The 15,643-nt window shown below is 43.3% G+C and overlaps 2 protein-coding genes and 1 long non-coding RNA gene across 5 annotated transcripts in view; 2 read left to right on the top strand and 1 right to left on the bottom strand.

Annotated features, from left to right (window-relative positions):
- The window catches only part of LOC148774885 (uncharacterized), a 68,570-nt gene extending 65,080 nt beyond the window's left edge, over nucleotides 1-3,490 (top strand). Inside the window, exons 4-5 of the mRNA XM_088828198.1 lie at nucleotides 2,104-2,246; nucleotides 3,303-3,490. The gene's annotated coding sequence lies outside the window, so the exon portion shown is untranslated. The remainder of the gene's footprint in view (nucleotides 1-2,103; nucleotides 2,247-3,302) is intronic.
- Nucleotides 1-15,643, bottom strand: part of LOC129542602 (acyl-CoA dehydrogenase family member 10) — a 50,009-nt gene that overhangs the window by 34,198 nt on the left and 168 nt on the right. For 2 of the 3 annotated variants that reach the window (XM_088828182.1, XM_088828183.1), the window contains exons 2-6: nucleotides 12,239-12,438; nucleotides 6,510-6,658; nucleotides 4,923-5,117; nucleotides 1,023-1,181; nucleotides 167-326 (exon numbers count right to left, since the gene is read on the bottom strand). In XM_088828182.1, coding sequence (XP_088684308.1) covers nucleotides 167-326; nucleotides 1,023-1,181; nucleotides 4,923-5,117; nucleotides 6,510-6,658; nucleotides 12,239-12,425 — 850 coding nt within the window. In that variant the 5' untranslated portion in view covers nucleotides 12,426-12,438. Of the gene's footprint in view, nucleotides 1-166; nucleotides 327-1,022; nucleotides 1,182-4,922; nucleotides 5,118-6,509; nucleotides 6,659-12,238; nucleotides 12,439-15,383; nucleotides 15,641-15,643 lie in introns of those variants that run through there. The other variant, XM_088828184.1, reaches the window with a different exon arrangement.
- Nucleotides 6,599-15,643, top strand: part of LOC129542605 (uncharacterized) — a 37,309-nt gene continuing 28,264 nt past the window's right edge. The window contains exon 1 of the long non-coding RNA XR_016035346.1: nucleotides 6,599-6,679. This is a non-coding gene — a long non-coding RNA (uncharacterized LOC129542605). The remainder of the gene's footprint in view (nucleotides 6,680-15,643) is intronic.

The raw sequence follows: 15,643 nt of genomic DNA, 5'->3' as shown, positions 1-15,643 counted from the left end.
AAAAAAGGAGGTCAGTGCTTCTTCCCAAGCAAAATAGAGCAGCACCCAGGTCTGCAGGGCCACCTGGCTATTTTCTTCATCTTTATCTCCAGCATATTCCACTAGGATAGAAAGTGAGAGCCAGACTGAAAGCCTAGCCTCTACCAAAATGCAGAAACTTAATTACCTGTGACTTGGGTCCCCAGTAAGTCTTTGAGGTACTTCTCCAAAGCGTCTTTGGGAATTTCCATCGTCTTTCTCACAGGGCGAGTGTTTGGAACAGCCATTCTCAATGGAAATCCCAAAAGAGTTTCCAGTTCCTTTATTGCAGTCTCTGGGTCATCAACCTGGTTTCAAAGAGAATATTGAGCATGGATCCTCAGACAACCCTGACCTCTCCTCCTACCTGATCTCTAAGAACAGAGGGAAATATAAACAAAAGCCAGTTCTCTAAGCAAGGACTTTGAAGCCAGCATAATCAGCTCATGAAAAAGCCTCAGAATGACTTTCCTCCCCCCATTTAATTCCTAACCACATTAAACTCTTTTATCTGCTGGAGAGAGTGCCAGTTAAAAGTTCATTAATACTCCCTTGTGCCAGGAGGGCAAAATATTGTACTGCAGTATTCATTCTGCCCATATAGGCCCATCAGCTAATAATGAAAACCTAAACCTAGCTGAACAGAGACCACCACCCCTTCCCTCAACACACATACACATGGTTTCTCCTGTTTTAAAGCACTGAGGTGGTCCAAGTGGCTGGTAGTTGAACAGCATCAACAGGCCGGCAGGACTGTCACCCAAAATGTCTTAAGCCTGCCATTCACCTCCCTGTGTAACTTTTCTCAAAATGCCTTCTTACTTCCTACTGAAATTACAAGCTGCTAGTCAACTAGACCTCATAATTAAAAAAAAAAAAAAGACTGGCAGCAAGGGCAAAAACCACCAGAGGCAACTCCAACTCTGAGTGTAAGAGAGGACAGCACAGAAACACTTACACTAGTGCCTGAAGCACAAAGCGGTTCAAAGAACAGTGACCATTACCTTAATGGTGTGAATACCAAGGCCGGCAGCAGCTTTTAGATTTGGACCAAGATCATCAAGAAAGACGGACTCAGAAGGCTGCCGGCCGAGCCGCTCCAAGCACAGCTTGTATATCCTGGGGTCTGGCTTGCAGACACCTTCCAGGCAGGATTCCACGACCTGAGGCAGAGGGAAGAAGGAGAGATGAACACCCCTAAAAGTGGCGTTCCCATGGTATATCCTGGTACATTTTTTTTAAAAGAAGACCAGAGGGACAGTGGAGATTTGTCATAACAAGTAACTTCAGAGTGTCATAATATAAAATGATGTTGCTTTTTTAAGTGGAATGATTTGGAAATACTCATCAGGAAACTGGAAACACTGATAGCCATCTTACCCATCTTAACAATAGCTGAGAAACTTAGTGAAACTGGAAGGTGTTCCAAAATGACACAGCATTCTGCTCATGTTAGGTATTGTGGCTGCATGGAACAGAAGAAAAGCTGCACATTTCAGTTTTAGGGTTAAGTGTTTCACCGTGTTTTCAGAAAGAAAGGCAGTATTTACTGTTTTGAAAGAAACAGGACTTTAATATCCATATTTCAGCTGTGAAAAGACAAAGAGCTATATTCAACCTCGACAGAAGGACTGACACCTGAGATACTGTCAGTGGCAAAGACAGGCTTCATGCAAAGAGCCTCCTCTATCCTGAGAGGCTTGCCTCAAACTCTTTCTAGTCCAGAACTGCTGGGGGGCATCTGAGGGTGCAGGAGAACCCTGAAAAGCTGTCTCAGTGTCAGGCTACCTCTGATCCAGCAACCCCCGGAAGTCCTCTGACATTGACCCCAGGGCTTAATCTCCTGTGAGTAGGTCTAAAACAGCCATAGAGGCCTGTAACCAATACTTTCTGGGTCTGTCCTAAGAACAGAACTAAATTCCTCACTCACTCCTGAATTGACCCTTGCTCTCCAAGATCAAGGACAAACCTGAGGGCCCTCCCTCTCCTCCAAATTCCCACTGTTCAAGGTTGGAGGAGAACTGCCCTTTCAGGTAAATAAATGTTGAGTAACTTACTCTTACTTATTCTTCCCGGTCTCCTCAGGATCTGAATGAGCTCAAAGAAAACAGAGAAATTCTTTCTGAAGAAAACATCAACAGTGGGTAGTGGAGAAGCCAGGTGTTTCAGACACCAATGAAGGCATCACGTGACAGGAAAGCAGCACATTTGGACAGCTGAGACTAGAGGTGAGAGGGGAGCAAACCCTGGGGATCTGGGCCACATCTGGCAAGCAGACACCTGCTCTCAGGTGATTATATCTGGGGAAGGGGAAAAGTCCTTGAGATTTAAAGTGGATAAGACCCCTGGCCTTTTCCTTGTGTTGTGTTTGGCAAAATAAAAAATTTCTGGGGTTCTGTTCCACGAAAATGTGAATACACCTAACATTCTTGTGCTATATAGTTAAAAACTGCTAGAATGGAAAATCTTAGATCACATGTTCTTTGACAATAAAATATAATGTAGAAGTTTTTACTTAAACAAATTAGAGGACCAAAATTCAAAAGCCACATTCACCTCAGCAGAAACAGAGTCCTATAATATTATTGAAAAGTTTAGGAACAGCCACCAAAGATGATGGGGATCATAGGAATGGTTATATTAGCTTTGCGTGCAAGCTAAGTTGCTTCAGTCATGTCCAACTCTTTGTGACCCTATGGACTGTAGCCTGCCAGGCTCCTCTGTCCATGGGATTCTCCAGGCAAGAATACTGGAGTAGATTGCCATGCCCTCCTCCAGGGGATCTGCCTGACCCAGGGATTGAACCCACGTCTCTTATGTCTCCTGCATTGGCAGGTGGGTTCTTTACTGATAGCACCACTTGGGAAGCCCAGCTTTACTTTTATCAAAATAAATAATTTTCCTCATAGCTTTAGAGGATAAAAACGTATACTCTTGCTCTTGAGGAAATAGATTTTCAACACTCCAGGGCGCCTGCAGACCTAAAATATGAAAATGGATCAGAAAAAGCTGCCTGAAAGCACCCACCAGAGTCTGTGAAGTCTGCATAAATGAGTCCATCGTGTTAAAGAAACTCACAAAGTCCTTAAACACCTGAGGGGCCCAGTGTGAGCCTGGCCAACTTACTTTGTCCAGATCAAGATAATAATCCCCATTGCCGCACTGGAGGGAAGGAATCTCCGAAAATAATCTGCCAGGCACTCTGTAAAGTGCTTTGTATGTATTATAGTCTGGGATCCACACAGCCACCCTAAAGAAAGAAAATTTCTGCTCCTGATTCACAGATGAGGAAACTGCGGTTCAGGGAATCAGAGCTACTGCCCACCGCAAGCTGCAGACAGGATCCAAATATGGCTGAGGTCCCTAAGCCCCCAAAGGGAAGGATGCTTGGAGAAAGGCTGTGCTGTGGACAAGCCAGGAAACCAAGAGGCAAAGTAGGTAAGGAGTCAGGCAAGGGTACAGAGGGAAGAGAACGCTTATCTTGACAGGCTTTGTATAAGGATGAATGAGGAAGTGGGAGGTGAAGAGAGCATTAGGCTGGGTGGTGAATTTCCCATATTTGAACTCTGAATTTCCGCTTGTCTGTTTCACTAGTTTTTTTTTTTTTCTCACCATACTGCATGGAATGCAGGGTATTAGTTCACTGAACAGGATCGAACCCAGCCCCTGCAGTGGAAGCAGAGTAGGGGACTGCCAGAGAAGTCCCCTGATTAGATTTTATGTTCTAAAATATCACTATCCTATAGAAATTTCTACAATGATAGAAATGCTATATTGCCCTGTCTGACATAGTAGCCACTAGCCACACGTGGCAGCTGACCACCTGATATGTGGTGAATGCATATTCCTGAGGGCAGGCCTTGTGTCAGTTGCATTGAACACAGTAGCCCTTCATGCCGAGCCAGTGCCCGGTACACAGTCACTGCTGTGAAAGAATGTGTTTTCTGACTGAAGTTTAAGCTAGTCATCTATCAGTAATTTCTATCTGTCCCAGGATAATGATAATATACTTCTTTTGAGGAAAACGGGGAGTCTTTCACAGAAGTAACATCCTGGCACAGAAGATCATCTCCTGACTCAGAATCTTCTCAGGTACTTTGACAGTCTAGCCCTTCACACACTGTCCCATATGGCAGCCCCTAGTCATATGTGATGATATACATTTCAGTTGAAATAGAATTTAAGTTGCTCAGTGCCACTAGTCACATTTCAAGTGTTTAACAGCCATGTTGTGACTAGTAGCAATCACATTAGACATTTCCTTTCCTGGAGTTAAGTCTGTTTGCTCAGCAATGGCCTAAGGATTAATGCCATAGAAATAGAGGGCAATGGGGCTGGTCTTTGAAAAGGTCAAAGGGCCCATTAAAAGGTGAGGGCTGATCAAAGTACATACGTTATCTGATGCTGCTATTGTTGTTGTGTGAGTTCAGTTGTATGCAACTCTTTTCAACCCCATAAGCTGTAGGCTGCCAGGCTCTCTGTCCATGAAATTTTCCAGGAAAGAATACTGGAATGGGTTGCCATTTCCTACTTCAGGGGCTCTTCTCGATCCAGAGATCGAACCTGCAGCCCTTGTGTCTCCTGCACTGGCAGGCAGATTCTTTACTAACTGTCCCACCTGGGAATCCCTGATATCTGATGACTAAGGTTCAAGTCCAGATGAAAGGGAATCTCTGAAGCTGAGGTTTCACCCAGTTATCAAAGCCCATAAATAACCTTGCTCACAGCTCAGTGATACTTTGTAAGTCCTCTTTCCCACCTATCATGTCTAATCCTAACTCAGTCAAACTGTGTGAATAAACAAACCCATCCATTCAAGACCTGCTGAGAGGCAGTGTTAATGCTGCATCCTAAAGTAAGGACAGAGACTTGATTCAGATTGTTCTGGATCCCTCACAGCTTACCACATCAAACTGTTTCCGGTCCAAGGGCAAAAAGCTCTTCCCATTGGGAAGATAAAAATTATTGCTCAAGACTGCAGTCTGAAGGCCTTTAGCCCGAATCTGAGTTATGGCCTCAGTCATCACTGGGAACTGCTTCGCCACTCGCTCACTGGTCAGCAGAGAGAAAAAGGAGTCCACGGGCACGGAGGTCTTTGACTAAGATTGGAGGTAGGGAGAGAAGAGAACCAGCCATCATTAATAGTAAGAACAGCTTATCACCAACACAGAAAAACACATATTCCAGGTTTCCTACCACTACCCCAGGCGTCTGGCTTGCTGCCAAAAGGAATTCTCTCTTCCAGCCCTGGTGCAGAACTTTGCATATAAGGTTGTAAAAAGTTGTTTAGAATTCGAATCACAGTGGTTAGGGAATGGAGCAATTTATATCAATATTCCAGTTAAATGAATATTATTTCACTCATTCATTGTCAATTTGAAAAAGATTCTGAAGACTCTAAGAGGATACATGAAACCCTAAAAGTGAATTAAGCAGATGTAACTTAATTTTTAATGACCCAGAGATTTGATGATTCTGCATTGTCTCAGCTTCAGCATGACAAAGTGAATGTCAGTTTCTGATCAATTTTTGTGATTTTTAAATTCAGTCTCTGTGGGTTTTAAAACCTCTTATTTTATTATGTTTCAAAATTTGCAATGGCAAGCCTGCTATTTTATACACACACGTACTCATTTTACAACAGCTTTAATGAAATACAATTCATATATCACACAAGTGGCCCATTTAAACTGTAAAATTCAGTGCTTTTTAATATATTCACAAAGGTGTAAAACCCTTAAGACAATCAGTTTCAGGATATTTACATCACCCAAAAAGGAAACATCATACCTATTAGCAGTCACTACCCATTCCTCTGCCTCCCTGCCCACGATTCCCTAATGCTCCCAGTCCTAGAAAATAACAACTTTATTTTCTACTTCAATAGATTTATCTGTTCTGGGTATTTCATATAAGTGGAATCGTACAATATGGAATCTTTGGGGCTGGCTTTCTATGACTTAGCAGAATGTTTTCTATATGTATATAAGTATTTATTCATTTACTTAAAATTGTAGTAAGACCACATAACATCATATTCACTGTTTTAACCACTTTGGATAACATTAAGTACATTCATTGTTATCCAACCAAAACTACCATCCATCCACAGAACTTGACTATATTTTAAATTATATTTTAGCAATTATATTGTGAAGGTATGGGAGTTAATATAAATAAAGAGCTGAGAACAATGCATAGTCCAGAGAAAGGCTCAATGTTATCATTGCGTTAAACAAGCTTTCTGATCAAAGCTATTATGCGACAATTCCAGCTTCACATAAACAATAGCTAATGTACATAATATTTTTATTTTTCATTCATGCAGTTAAAATTGAGTACCTGGGGTTGGAAGATATAACTTAAAATCTTATAATGGGTTATTAGGTTTTCCCTTCTTCATTTTTAGTTTAACCAATTTAATGGATGGGTGTTGCATCCACTATTCCAGACAAAAAGAATATTGAAATTCAAATGTGTTTATCACTCACAATCTCAGAGCAAAGCCTCCCAAATTCTTGTAAGAAATCTTCTGTTGTTATCTCTGCTCTCATAAATTTCATCCAGGGCCCATTTTCGCCACCGGAGATCAAGGCCTTCACTATAGTTCCAGAAGGGATATGATTCTGTACCTCCCATTCTACCAGAAATAAAACACATGGTAAGTAAAATGATATGCGGACAAACAGCTAAAGTTTGGGGAGCAGGGTAATTACCATACAGGTTCTGTGGTGTCACTGCAGTGCCAGGTGGGTTCTGTTGGGAATTCAGAGAAATTCAGGAAATGGAAAATCTCAGCCTTAGAACTCCCAGGGAACAGCAGTGTGTGTGGCTGAGGGGACACTGCTGCCAAGCACCAGTGCATGCCAGCAGCTTGAGACGATGCTGGACACTACATTATGACTTTTCTTCCCTGGTCTCTTATTAGCTGGTTCATATGTATTAGGTCAGGCTTCTCTGGTAGTTCAGAGGTAAAGAATCCACCTACCAATGCAGGAGATGCATTTCATCCTCAGGTTGGCAAGATTCCCTGGAGAAGGGAATGGCAACCCACTCTGGTATTCTTGCCTGGGAAAATTCCATGGACAGAGGAACCTGGCCAGCTACAGTTCATGGGCTCTTAAAAGAGTCGGACACGACTGAGCAACTAACCAACAACAGCAACAATATATTAGGTCACTCACACAGTCCTGGCACATGGTATGGAGTACATGAGGGAATAAATCAGATTCTGACAACCCTCCAAAACAAACCCTTCATTTTGTGAACTGTAGTAATCCTTCAGGGCAGTGTAGCTGGTACACTGAAACATTCAAATGGAGGATGGTGTCTTTGAAAAATAACAAAATTCTGTCTGTAAAGAGCCAAAGCAGTGGATGGGTTACTGGTGTGTATGTGGGGAACACTGGGATAGCGGATACTTTTTCCTGTACAAGAGGGTTTTCTCTTTCTATAATATACCCGCTTATGGGACAAAAACTTATAGTATCCATAATTATATCTAAAATATAAGATATTTAACACAAAGTTTTTGTTTAATGTAGTGGCTGTGCACTGAAAATATTTCAGACAACATAGAAAGGTATAAAAAAGGAAGCAGAATGACAAAGCAATCCCATTCTTCAGAAATCACAAATGGGACCAACTTAGTATGTCTTCTGAGAACAGCAGGTCTTTTAAAACTCAATCCAAATAATACCTCTTTAATTTTAGAACTAAAGTTAGAGCAGTTTTTAGGATCTTAAGAGTTGGTAAGCATGCAAGGAAAGGGTCTCTTTCCTATGCTGCTGATGGGGGTATAAATAAGTACAACCTCTATGGAGTGCAACATGTTAAGTGCACATTTACAACTGATGTAGCAATTTTGCTTCCAGGAATTTCTCCCAAAGATATAGTTATAAATGTAAGCAAAGATTATGTATACCACTTTTGGGCAGACTGCTCACAGTGAAAACTAGACACTTACATGTATGTTAAAAAAGGGCTTGTTAAAGTGACCATGGTACATTCATATAATGAAATGCCACAAAAAAAAAAAAAAAATGAAATGCCACATAGATGTTAAAATGTATAAACTAGGTCAAAGGTCAGCAAATTATGGCCTGGGGGCCAAATCTGTCTCCCATCTATTTTTGTGGATAAAGTTTTACTGTAACATAACCACACCCGCTTGTTGACTATTGCTATGGCTGCTGCTGGCTCCAAAAGTAGAGCTGAATAGTGCCCCTGACAGAAAAAGTTTGCAAATTCCTGAATTAGACCTATGCCTGCTGTTGTTGTTGGTTAGTCACTAAGTGGTGTCCGACTCTTTGCATCCCAATAGACTGCAGGCTGCCAGGCTCCTCTGTCTGTGGAATTCTCCAGACAAGAATACTGGAGTGGGTTGCCATTTCCTTCTTCAGGGGATCTTCCCAACCCAGAGAGTGAACCTGAGTCTCCTGCATTGGCAGGCAGATTCTTTACCACGGGGCTACCTGGGAAGCCCATGCCTACTAATGTAGAAAATTTGGCAAGATATTTCACTAGGTCAGAAAAAAAGAAAGGTACATCTAACAGTCTGGATGAAAAGTGAGTGTTAGTTGCTCAGTTGTGTCCAACTCTGTGATCCCATGGACTGTAGCTCGCCAGGCTCCTCTGTCCATGGAATTCTCCAGGCAATAATACTGGAGTGGGTAGCCATTCCTTTCTTCAGGGGATCTTCCCAACCCAGGGACTGAACTCAAGTCTCCTGCACTGCAAGTAGATTCTTTACCGTCTGAGTCACCAGGGAAGCCCAAAGAGTTTGTATAGCATGACCCAATCAGTATAGACACAGTACACACACATGCACACAAACATGTACGTTCCTGTATATGCATTGGGAATTTTTGGAAGGATAAACAAATTTTTCACAATGATAACCAATGAAGGCTAGAACTGTGGGGAGGGGGTGGAGGTGACATTAAGAAATTGGCCTTTGTATTTTTTTTAAATCCAAAGTATTAAATATACTTTTAGCACCAACTATTTAATAAATATGGTTGGCATAAGTGAGTTTCTGAATAGAAAAAATTAATTAAATCTCTATTTCTCACAATTACAAAAATCAATTCTCAAAAGACTAAATACCCAAATCAGGAAAGAAAAAAAAAAACCTCTAAAAGTTAGAAAACAATATACAACATCTTTATGAATGTCAAGGAAAGAAAGACTTCCTTAGATTAGGCACTTAACACTCAAGCCATAAAGAAAAACACAGATGATTTTGATGACAACAAAAATGAAAATCCTGGTATTGCAAAAACATTATAAGATAAAAACACAAGTCAATAACAACCACAAGCCTTACTAAGTGCTCAAAAGATTCCAGGCACTGCTGAATAACATACCATTTAAAAGTATGAGCAGGATTTGAAAAGGCAGAGGAGACAAGGAAGGGTAGCTTCAAGCAGAGGGAACAGAACCTGCAAAGGCACAGGAGTATAAACACATTTGGCAATTTTAAAGAGCATCAAGTAGTTGAAGGTAGCTGAAATGTGGGCGTACATGGCAAATGGTGTAAAAAAAGGACATGAGAGCTGTTTGTGAGTGGCCCTGGAACCAGGTAAAGCTTTCGGTCTTGAAGGGAAAAAACTGCAGGCACTCAAGGATTTGAAGCAGGAGAGGGAAGGGAGAAGATGTGATGTGTGTTTTAGGACAGTTCTAGGGGCTGTGTGGAGGGAGTGTAAAACCCAGAGGCCGGAGGTAGAGTTAGCAGTTAAAAGGCTGCTGTGATCAAGCAGGTGAGAAAATTTAGGGATATAACATGTGTAGAGGCAGTAGCAGCGGAAAGAAGAGAATAGATTATCAAGGTATTCTGGAAAGAGTTGAGAAAATTCCTGCCAAGTGATCTTTATGTTCGCTGTAAAAGTAGAGATTCAGCAGTCTGCCAAGGTTTGGTCTGGAGAAGTATGATGGCTCTGAGGGGAGTTTGGAACAGCCCTGTAGTAAGTTCAAGAGGAATATCAGTTGAGGAATAGAGAGCCTGAAGGCTCACTTGCAGCTGAGCTAAAAAACAAAACAAAAAATAGCTCAACCAGTTAGCACAGAATTTTTCAACCAGGGGCACAGAAAACCTGACCTTGGGTTGATTTAGCCCAATCAGCAACCACAGTCTGTCAAAAGAACAGAGACCTCTGTTTGGTCCTTCCTGTTGGCTAGAATGTGCATGTGATGGCAGAAAGTGAAGCAGCCAAACCTGATCTATGAGGTGAGAGTGGAAATGGGGTGTGCTCACAGCAGAGCAACACAAGGAAAACAGCCCAGAGCCCTGATACCACAGAGCAACACACTAGCCCAGGCCACTCACCTGGACTTTCATGTAAAAAACACATTTAACTTCAATCTTGTTTCAGTCAATGTTTTGTTAGGTCTCTAACACTTCAAGCCAAATGAAACAAACTTAAGTCAGTTCAGCTGAGTGCATAAAAAGGTAATACCAGAAGCGGCTGAAAAAGGAAGGATCCAAGCCTAGAGGTTTGTCTTGTAACAAAAGCAGGTGTAGAGGGAGGCTGATGGAAGAGGAAAGGTTGTGATCACAGCGGGGAGGAGGGCAGATTTCAGCATTCACAAGTAGTTCTTGGTGAAAGGTAGTTAAATTCTACCTATAACATTGACAATAACAATGGCAGCTTGTCATTTATTGAGAATTTCAGATGAGCCAAGCACTCACTAATCAAGTGCTTTCCATGAATAATCTCACTTAACCATCTCCTAGCACCAAAGATGTACAGACAATTAGCCCTAATCTAATGATGTTCAAAATTCTCCAAGGCAGGCTTCAGCAACATATGAACTGTGAACTTCCAGATGTTCAAGCAGGTTTTAGAAAAGGCAGAGGCACCAGAGATCAAATTGCCAACATCCACTGGATCATGGAGAAACCAAGAGAGTTCCAGAAAAACATCTATTTCTGCTTCATTGACTATGCCAAAGCCTTTGAATGTGTGTATCACAGTAAACTGTTGAAAATTCTGAAAGAGATGGGAATCCCAGACCACCTGACCTGCCTCTTGAGAAACCTGTATGCAGGTCAGGAAGCAAAAGTTAGAACTGGACATGGAACAACAGACTGGTTCCAAATAGGAAAAGGAGTACGGCAAGGTTGTATATTGTCACCCTGATTATTTAACTTATATGCAGAGTACATCATGAGGAACGCTGGGCTGGAAGAAGCACAAGCTGGAATCAAGATTGCTGGGAGAAATATCAATAACCTCAGATATGCAGATGACACCACCCTTATGGCAGAAAGTGAAGAGGAACTCAAAAGCCTCTTGATGAAAGTGAAAGAGGAGAGTGAAAAGGTTGGCTTGAAGCTCAACATTCAGAAAACAAAGATCATGGCATCTGGTCCCATCACTTCATGGGAAATAGATGGGGAAACAGTGGAAACAGTGTCAGACTTTATTTTGGGGGGCTCCAAAATCACTGCGGATGCTGATTGCAGCCATGAAATTAAAAGACGCTTACTCCTTGGAAGAAAAGTTATGACCAACCTAGATAGCATATTAAAAAGCAGAGACATTACTTTGCCAACAAAGGTCTGTCTAGTCAAGGCTATGGTTTTTCCAGTAGTCATGTATGGAAGTAAGAGTTGAACTGTGAAGAAAGGTGATTGCCGAAGAATTGATGCTTTTGAACTGTGGTGCTAGAGAAGATTCTTGAGAGTCCCTTGGACTGCAAGGAGATCCAACAAGTCCATTATAAAGGAGATCAATCCTGGGTGTTCATTGGAAGGACTGATGCTAAAGCTGAAACTCCAATCCTTTGGCCACCTCATGTGAAGAGTTGACTCACTGGAAAAGACTCTGATGCTGGGAGGGATTGGGAGCAGGAGGAGAAGGGGACGACAGAGAATGAGATGGCTGGATGGCATCACCGACTCGATGGACAAGAGTTTGAGTGAACTCCGGGAGTTGGTGATGGACAGGGAGGCCTGGTGTGCTGTGATTCATGGGGTCACAAAGAGTCGGACACGACTGAGTGACTGAACTGAACTGAACTGAATGATGAGGAAACTGACTCAGAGAAGTGAAATCATTTGCCCAAGATCCTCAGCAGCACTAACTGTTGCTTGGAATTTGATTCAAGAGCAAGAATAGCACAAACTGAGACACACTGTTATCTCCCCTCACCACCCTCCTTTCCCCCACCCCCACACACCCCAGTCTCCAAAGGTGAAGGAGAATGAAGAGCTCACCTGCAGCCACTCTCCCTGGAGAAGGGAGCAGAACTCCACCCATGTCAAAAATCACTGCTCTGTAGGGGCCGCCTCCAGAATGTGTCCATCTCCAGGTTCCCGGGTGCCTTCCCTGGACATGTTTCAAGAAGACCGCCCTCCAAGCCCGGTGGAGCTGGGAGGACTGCAGAAGCTGCCTTAGGCACATGTTGGGGCCAAAGCTGTGAAGCAGAAACAGGACATGGTTAGCTTTCAATGCATCCAAGTAGACCTCTGTCCTGGCACTCAGGGTGCCACCAGCACGTCTACTCTGACTTTCAACCAGCATTTCAGACACAACCAGAGCTGAACTCAGTGTCTCTGCCCTCCATGACAACTCCTTTCCTAAGGTCCTTGGCCCAGCAAAGGGCTCCACCATTTCCCCAGCCACCCAAGCTAGAAAATTGGACTTACCCCAGTCCCCCAGCCACACACCTCCATTCTGGTACCTGGTGCGACCAGTCTTTCCTCTCGAAGCTTTCAATCTACCTCTCTCCACTCACTGTGTGATCTCACCCACAGACCTTGGCAGCAGCCTTCTAAGTGGTCCCCTTGCCTCTTAATTCAAAATTTCAAATTTGATCATATCCTACCCCCATTTAAAATCTCCGGTGACTCCCCACTGTCCTCAAGATAAACTCTCAGCTCCTTAAGCTGCCTGAAAAGGCCCTCTGAGAACTTCTTCTCCCCTCTGGGCAGCAGCTCTCCTTTGTACTTCAACTTAGCCTGGGTGATCTCGACACTCACATCCATGTGAGGCTGTTGCCCTGGCCTGAATGCTCCCTTCCATCCATTACCTGGATAACTGCCCACTGTACCTCAGGTTGTAGTTTGCCTGTCACTTCCTTCATGAAACCTGGCCACCAGCAGAGGCAGATGAGCAGTCTCTCCTGTACTCTCTCAGGGTACCCTGTACTCACCTCCTCCTAGCACTCACGATGCCACCACACTATCATCCCTCCTACAGAGCAGGGCAATGACCTCCTGATCTTCACTGCCTCTTTTCTAAACTTAACTTTCAACAAGTTTGGGGAAAAAAATAACATACACACAATAGGTACATGTATATATAGATACACAAACATTTTCACATGAATAGACATAAATGTGGCAAAATGTTAATAATTAGTCTCAGTGAAGAGCCTGTGGTGAAAGGTATATGAGAGATCATTGTACTATTCTTTCAATTTTTTTATAGGTCTTAAATAAAAAACTGAGAAAACAACAACAAAAAATTCTACTCGCAGTCAGTTCCACCTGAAAATCTTTAAGTTTATCATGTGATGCCTATGGTTAAAAAACTAAGAAGCCAGTTAGAGCAAAACAGGTTGGTAAGACAGCCTGCATGCTCATAGGAGTCACCTCAGTGCCACCATTCAGTTCAGTTCAGTCACTCAGTCGTGTCCGACTCTTTGCGACCCCATGAATCACAGCACACCAGGCCTCCCTGTCCATCACCAACTCCCGGAGTTCACTCAAACTCATGTCCATCAAGTCGGTGATGCCATCCAGCCATCTCATTCTCTGTCGTCCCCTTCTTCTCCCACCCCCGATCCCTCCCAGCATCAGAGTCTTTTCCAGTGAGTCAACTCGCCGCATGAGGTGGCCAAAGGATTGGAGTTTCAGCCTTAGCATCAGTCCTTCCAATGAACACCCAGGATTGATCTCCTTTAGAATGGACTGGTTGGATCTCCTTGCAGTCCAAGGGACTCTCAAGAGTCTTCTCCAACACCACAGTTCAAAAGCATCAATTCTTCGGCGATCAGCTTTCTTCACAGTCCAACTCTCACTTCCATACATGACCACTGGAAAAACCATAGCCTTGACTAGACGGACCTTTGTTGGCAAAGTAATGTCTCTGCTTTTTAATATACTATCAAGGTTGGTCATAACTTTCCTTCCAAGGAGCAAGCGTCTTTTAATTTCATGGCTGCAATCAGCATCCGCAGTGATTTTGGAGCCCCCCAAAATAAAGTCTGACACTGTTTCCACTGTTTCCCCATCTATTTCCCATGAAGTGATGGGACCAGATGCCATGATCTTTGTTTTCTGAATGTTGAGCTTCAAGCCAACTTTTTCACTCTCCTCTTTCACTTTCATCAAGAGGCTTTTGAGTTCCTCTTCACTTTCTGCCATAAGGGTGGTGTCATCTGCATATCTGAGGTTATTGATATTTCTCCCGGCAATCTTGATTCCAGCTTGTGCTTCTTCCAGTGCCACCATAAGGACTAAATAAAGTATAAGAATCTAAAGAAAGAATTCTTAGGAAGTAAATGTTCAAGATGATACAATGTGTTTCTTACGTAATTGGAAATTTGCTGGATTGGGGCATGCATGCTGAAATGAAAAATGTAGAGATTGATTTGCATTTTGGGTTTTACTTATGTTCCTATGCCAAGGCCAAAGTTAATGATGGGAGGAGAAATTTATTTATAGGCTCCAAAAAGTGTGAACATGTTCTGTGTGAGGGTTTAACAGAGATGAAAAGGGTGTCTGGACCTGAAAGGTTGACTTCCATTCTTATTGAGGACACTGTCCTCGTTATGAAAGTGAAAGTCGCTCAGTTGTGTCCCACACTTTGCAACCCCATGGACTATACAGTCCATGCAATTCTCCAGGCCAGAATATTGGAGTGGGTAGCCGTTTCTCCTCCTCATACTCCTGCTAATGGATAAGTCGGCAACTCTCCCATGACTGGCTTCCTTCTTCCTTCCAACTAAAGATGACGCTTCAGTTCTAGCCACATACTGATTGTGACTCATTTCATTATCACAGCTGTGCTGCTGCTGCTGCTGCTAAGTCGCTTCAGTCGTGTCCGACTCTGCGACCCCATAGACGGCAGCCGACCAGGCTCCGCTGTCCCTGGGATTCTCCAGGCAAGAACACTGGAGTGGGTTGCCATTTCCTTCTCCACATCACAGCTGTACGAAGATACTAAGTCAAGTTTACACAAAACTTAACTCAAGGTCATGAAACTGGTGATCAGGGTCTATTCCATAATCACCAACGTATCTCTACCGCCGCAACAGAGCCTGGGCTCTCAGTAAACATTTGTTAAGAGATTAGCCCGGGAGGGGGACCCAGATCGATCTCCAGTTCAGGGCACTTAACCAGCCCACCGTCCTACCTTAACAGAATCAGAAACACTGCAGCTAGTGCCAACTCCCCAGGCGGATTCAGCTCTCTGAGTCTCAGGGCACCTATCTGTAAAGCGCTGCTGACACAAAGCAACTCTGCCCACAGCTGGAGCGAGATCAAACACGACAAGAGACCAGAGCTCGCGTCTCTGCAGAGCGCGGGTTCCTTGGACAATCGGAGACTTCGCGGAGCCAGAGACCCCTCGCCGTCAGATGAGGCGGGCTGAGGGCACGTCCCCTCAGACCTGGG

Source organism: Moschus berezovskii, chromosome 19 (genome assembly GCF_049115385.1).
Source record: "Moschus berezovskii isolate FMDL1 chromosome 19, NW_MosBer_1.0, whole genome shotgun sequence".
Taxonomy (NCBI): domain Eukaryota; kingdom Metazoa; phylum Chordata; class Mammalia; order Artiodactyla; family Moschidae; genus Moschus; species Moschus berezovskii.
This window is presented reverse-complemented; position numbering and strand designations above follow the sequence as displayed.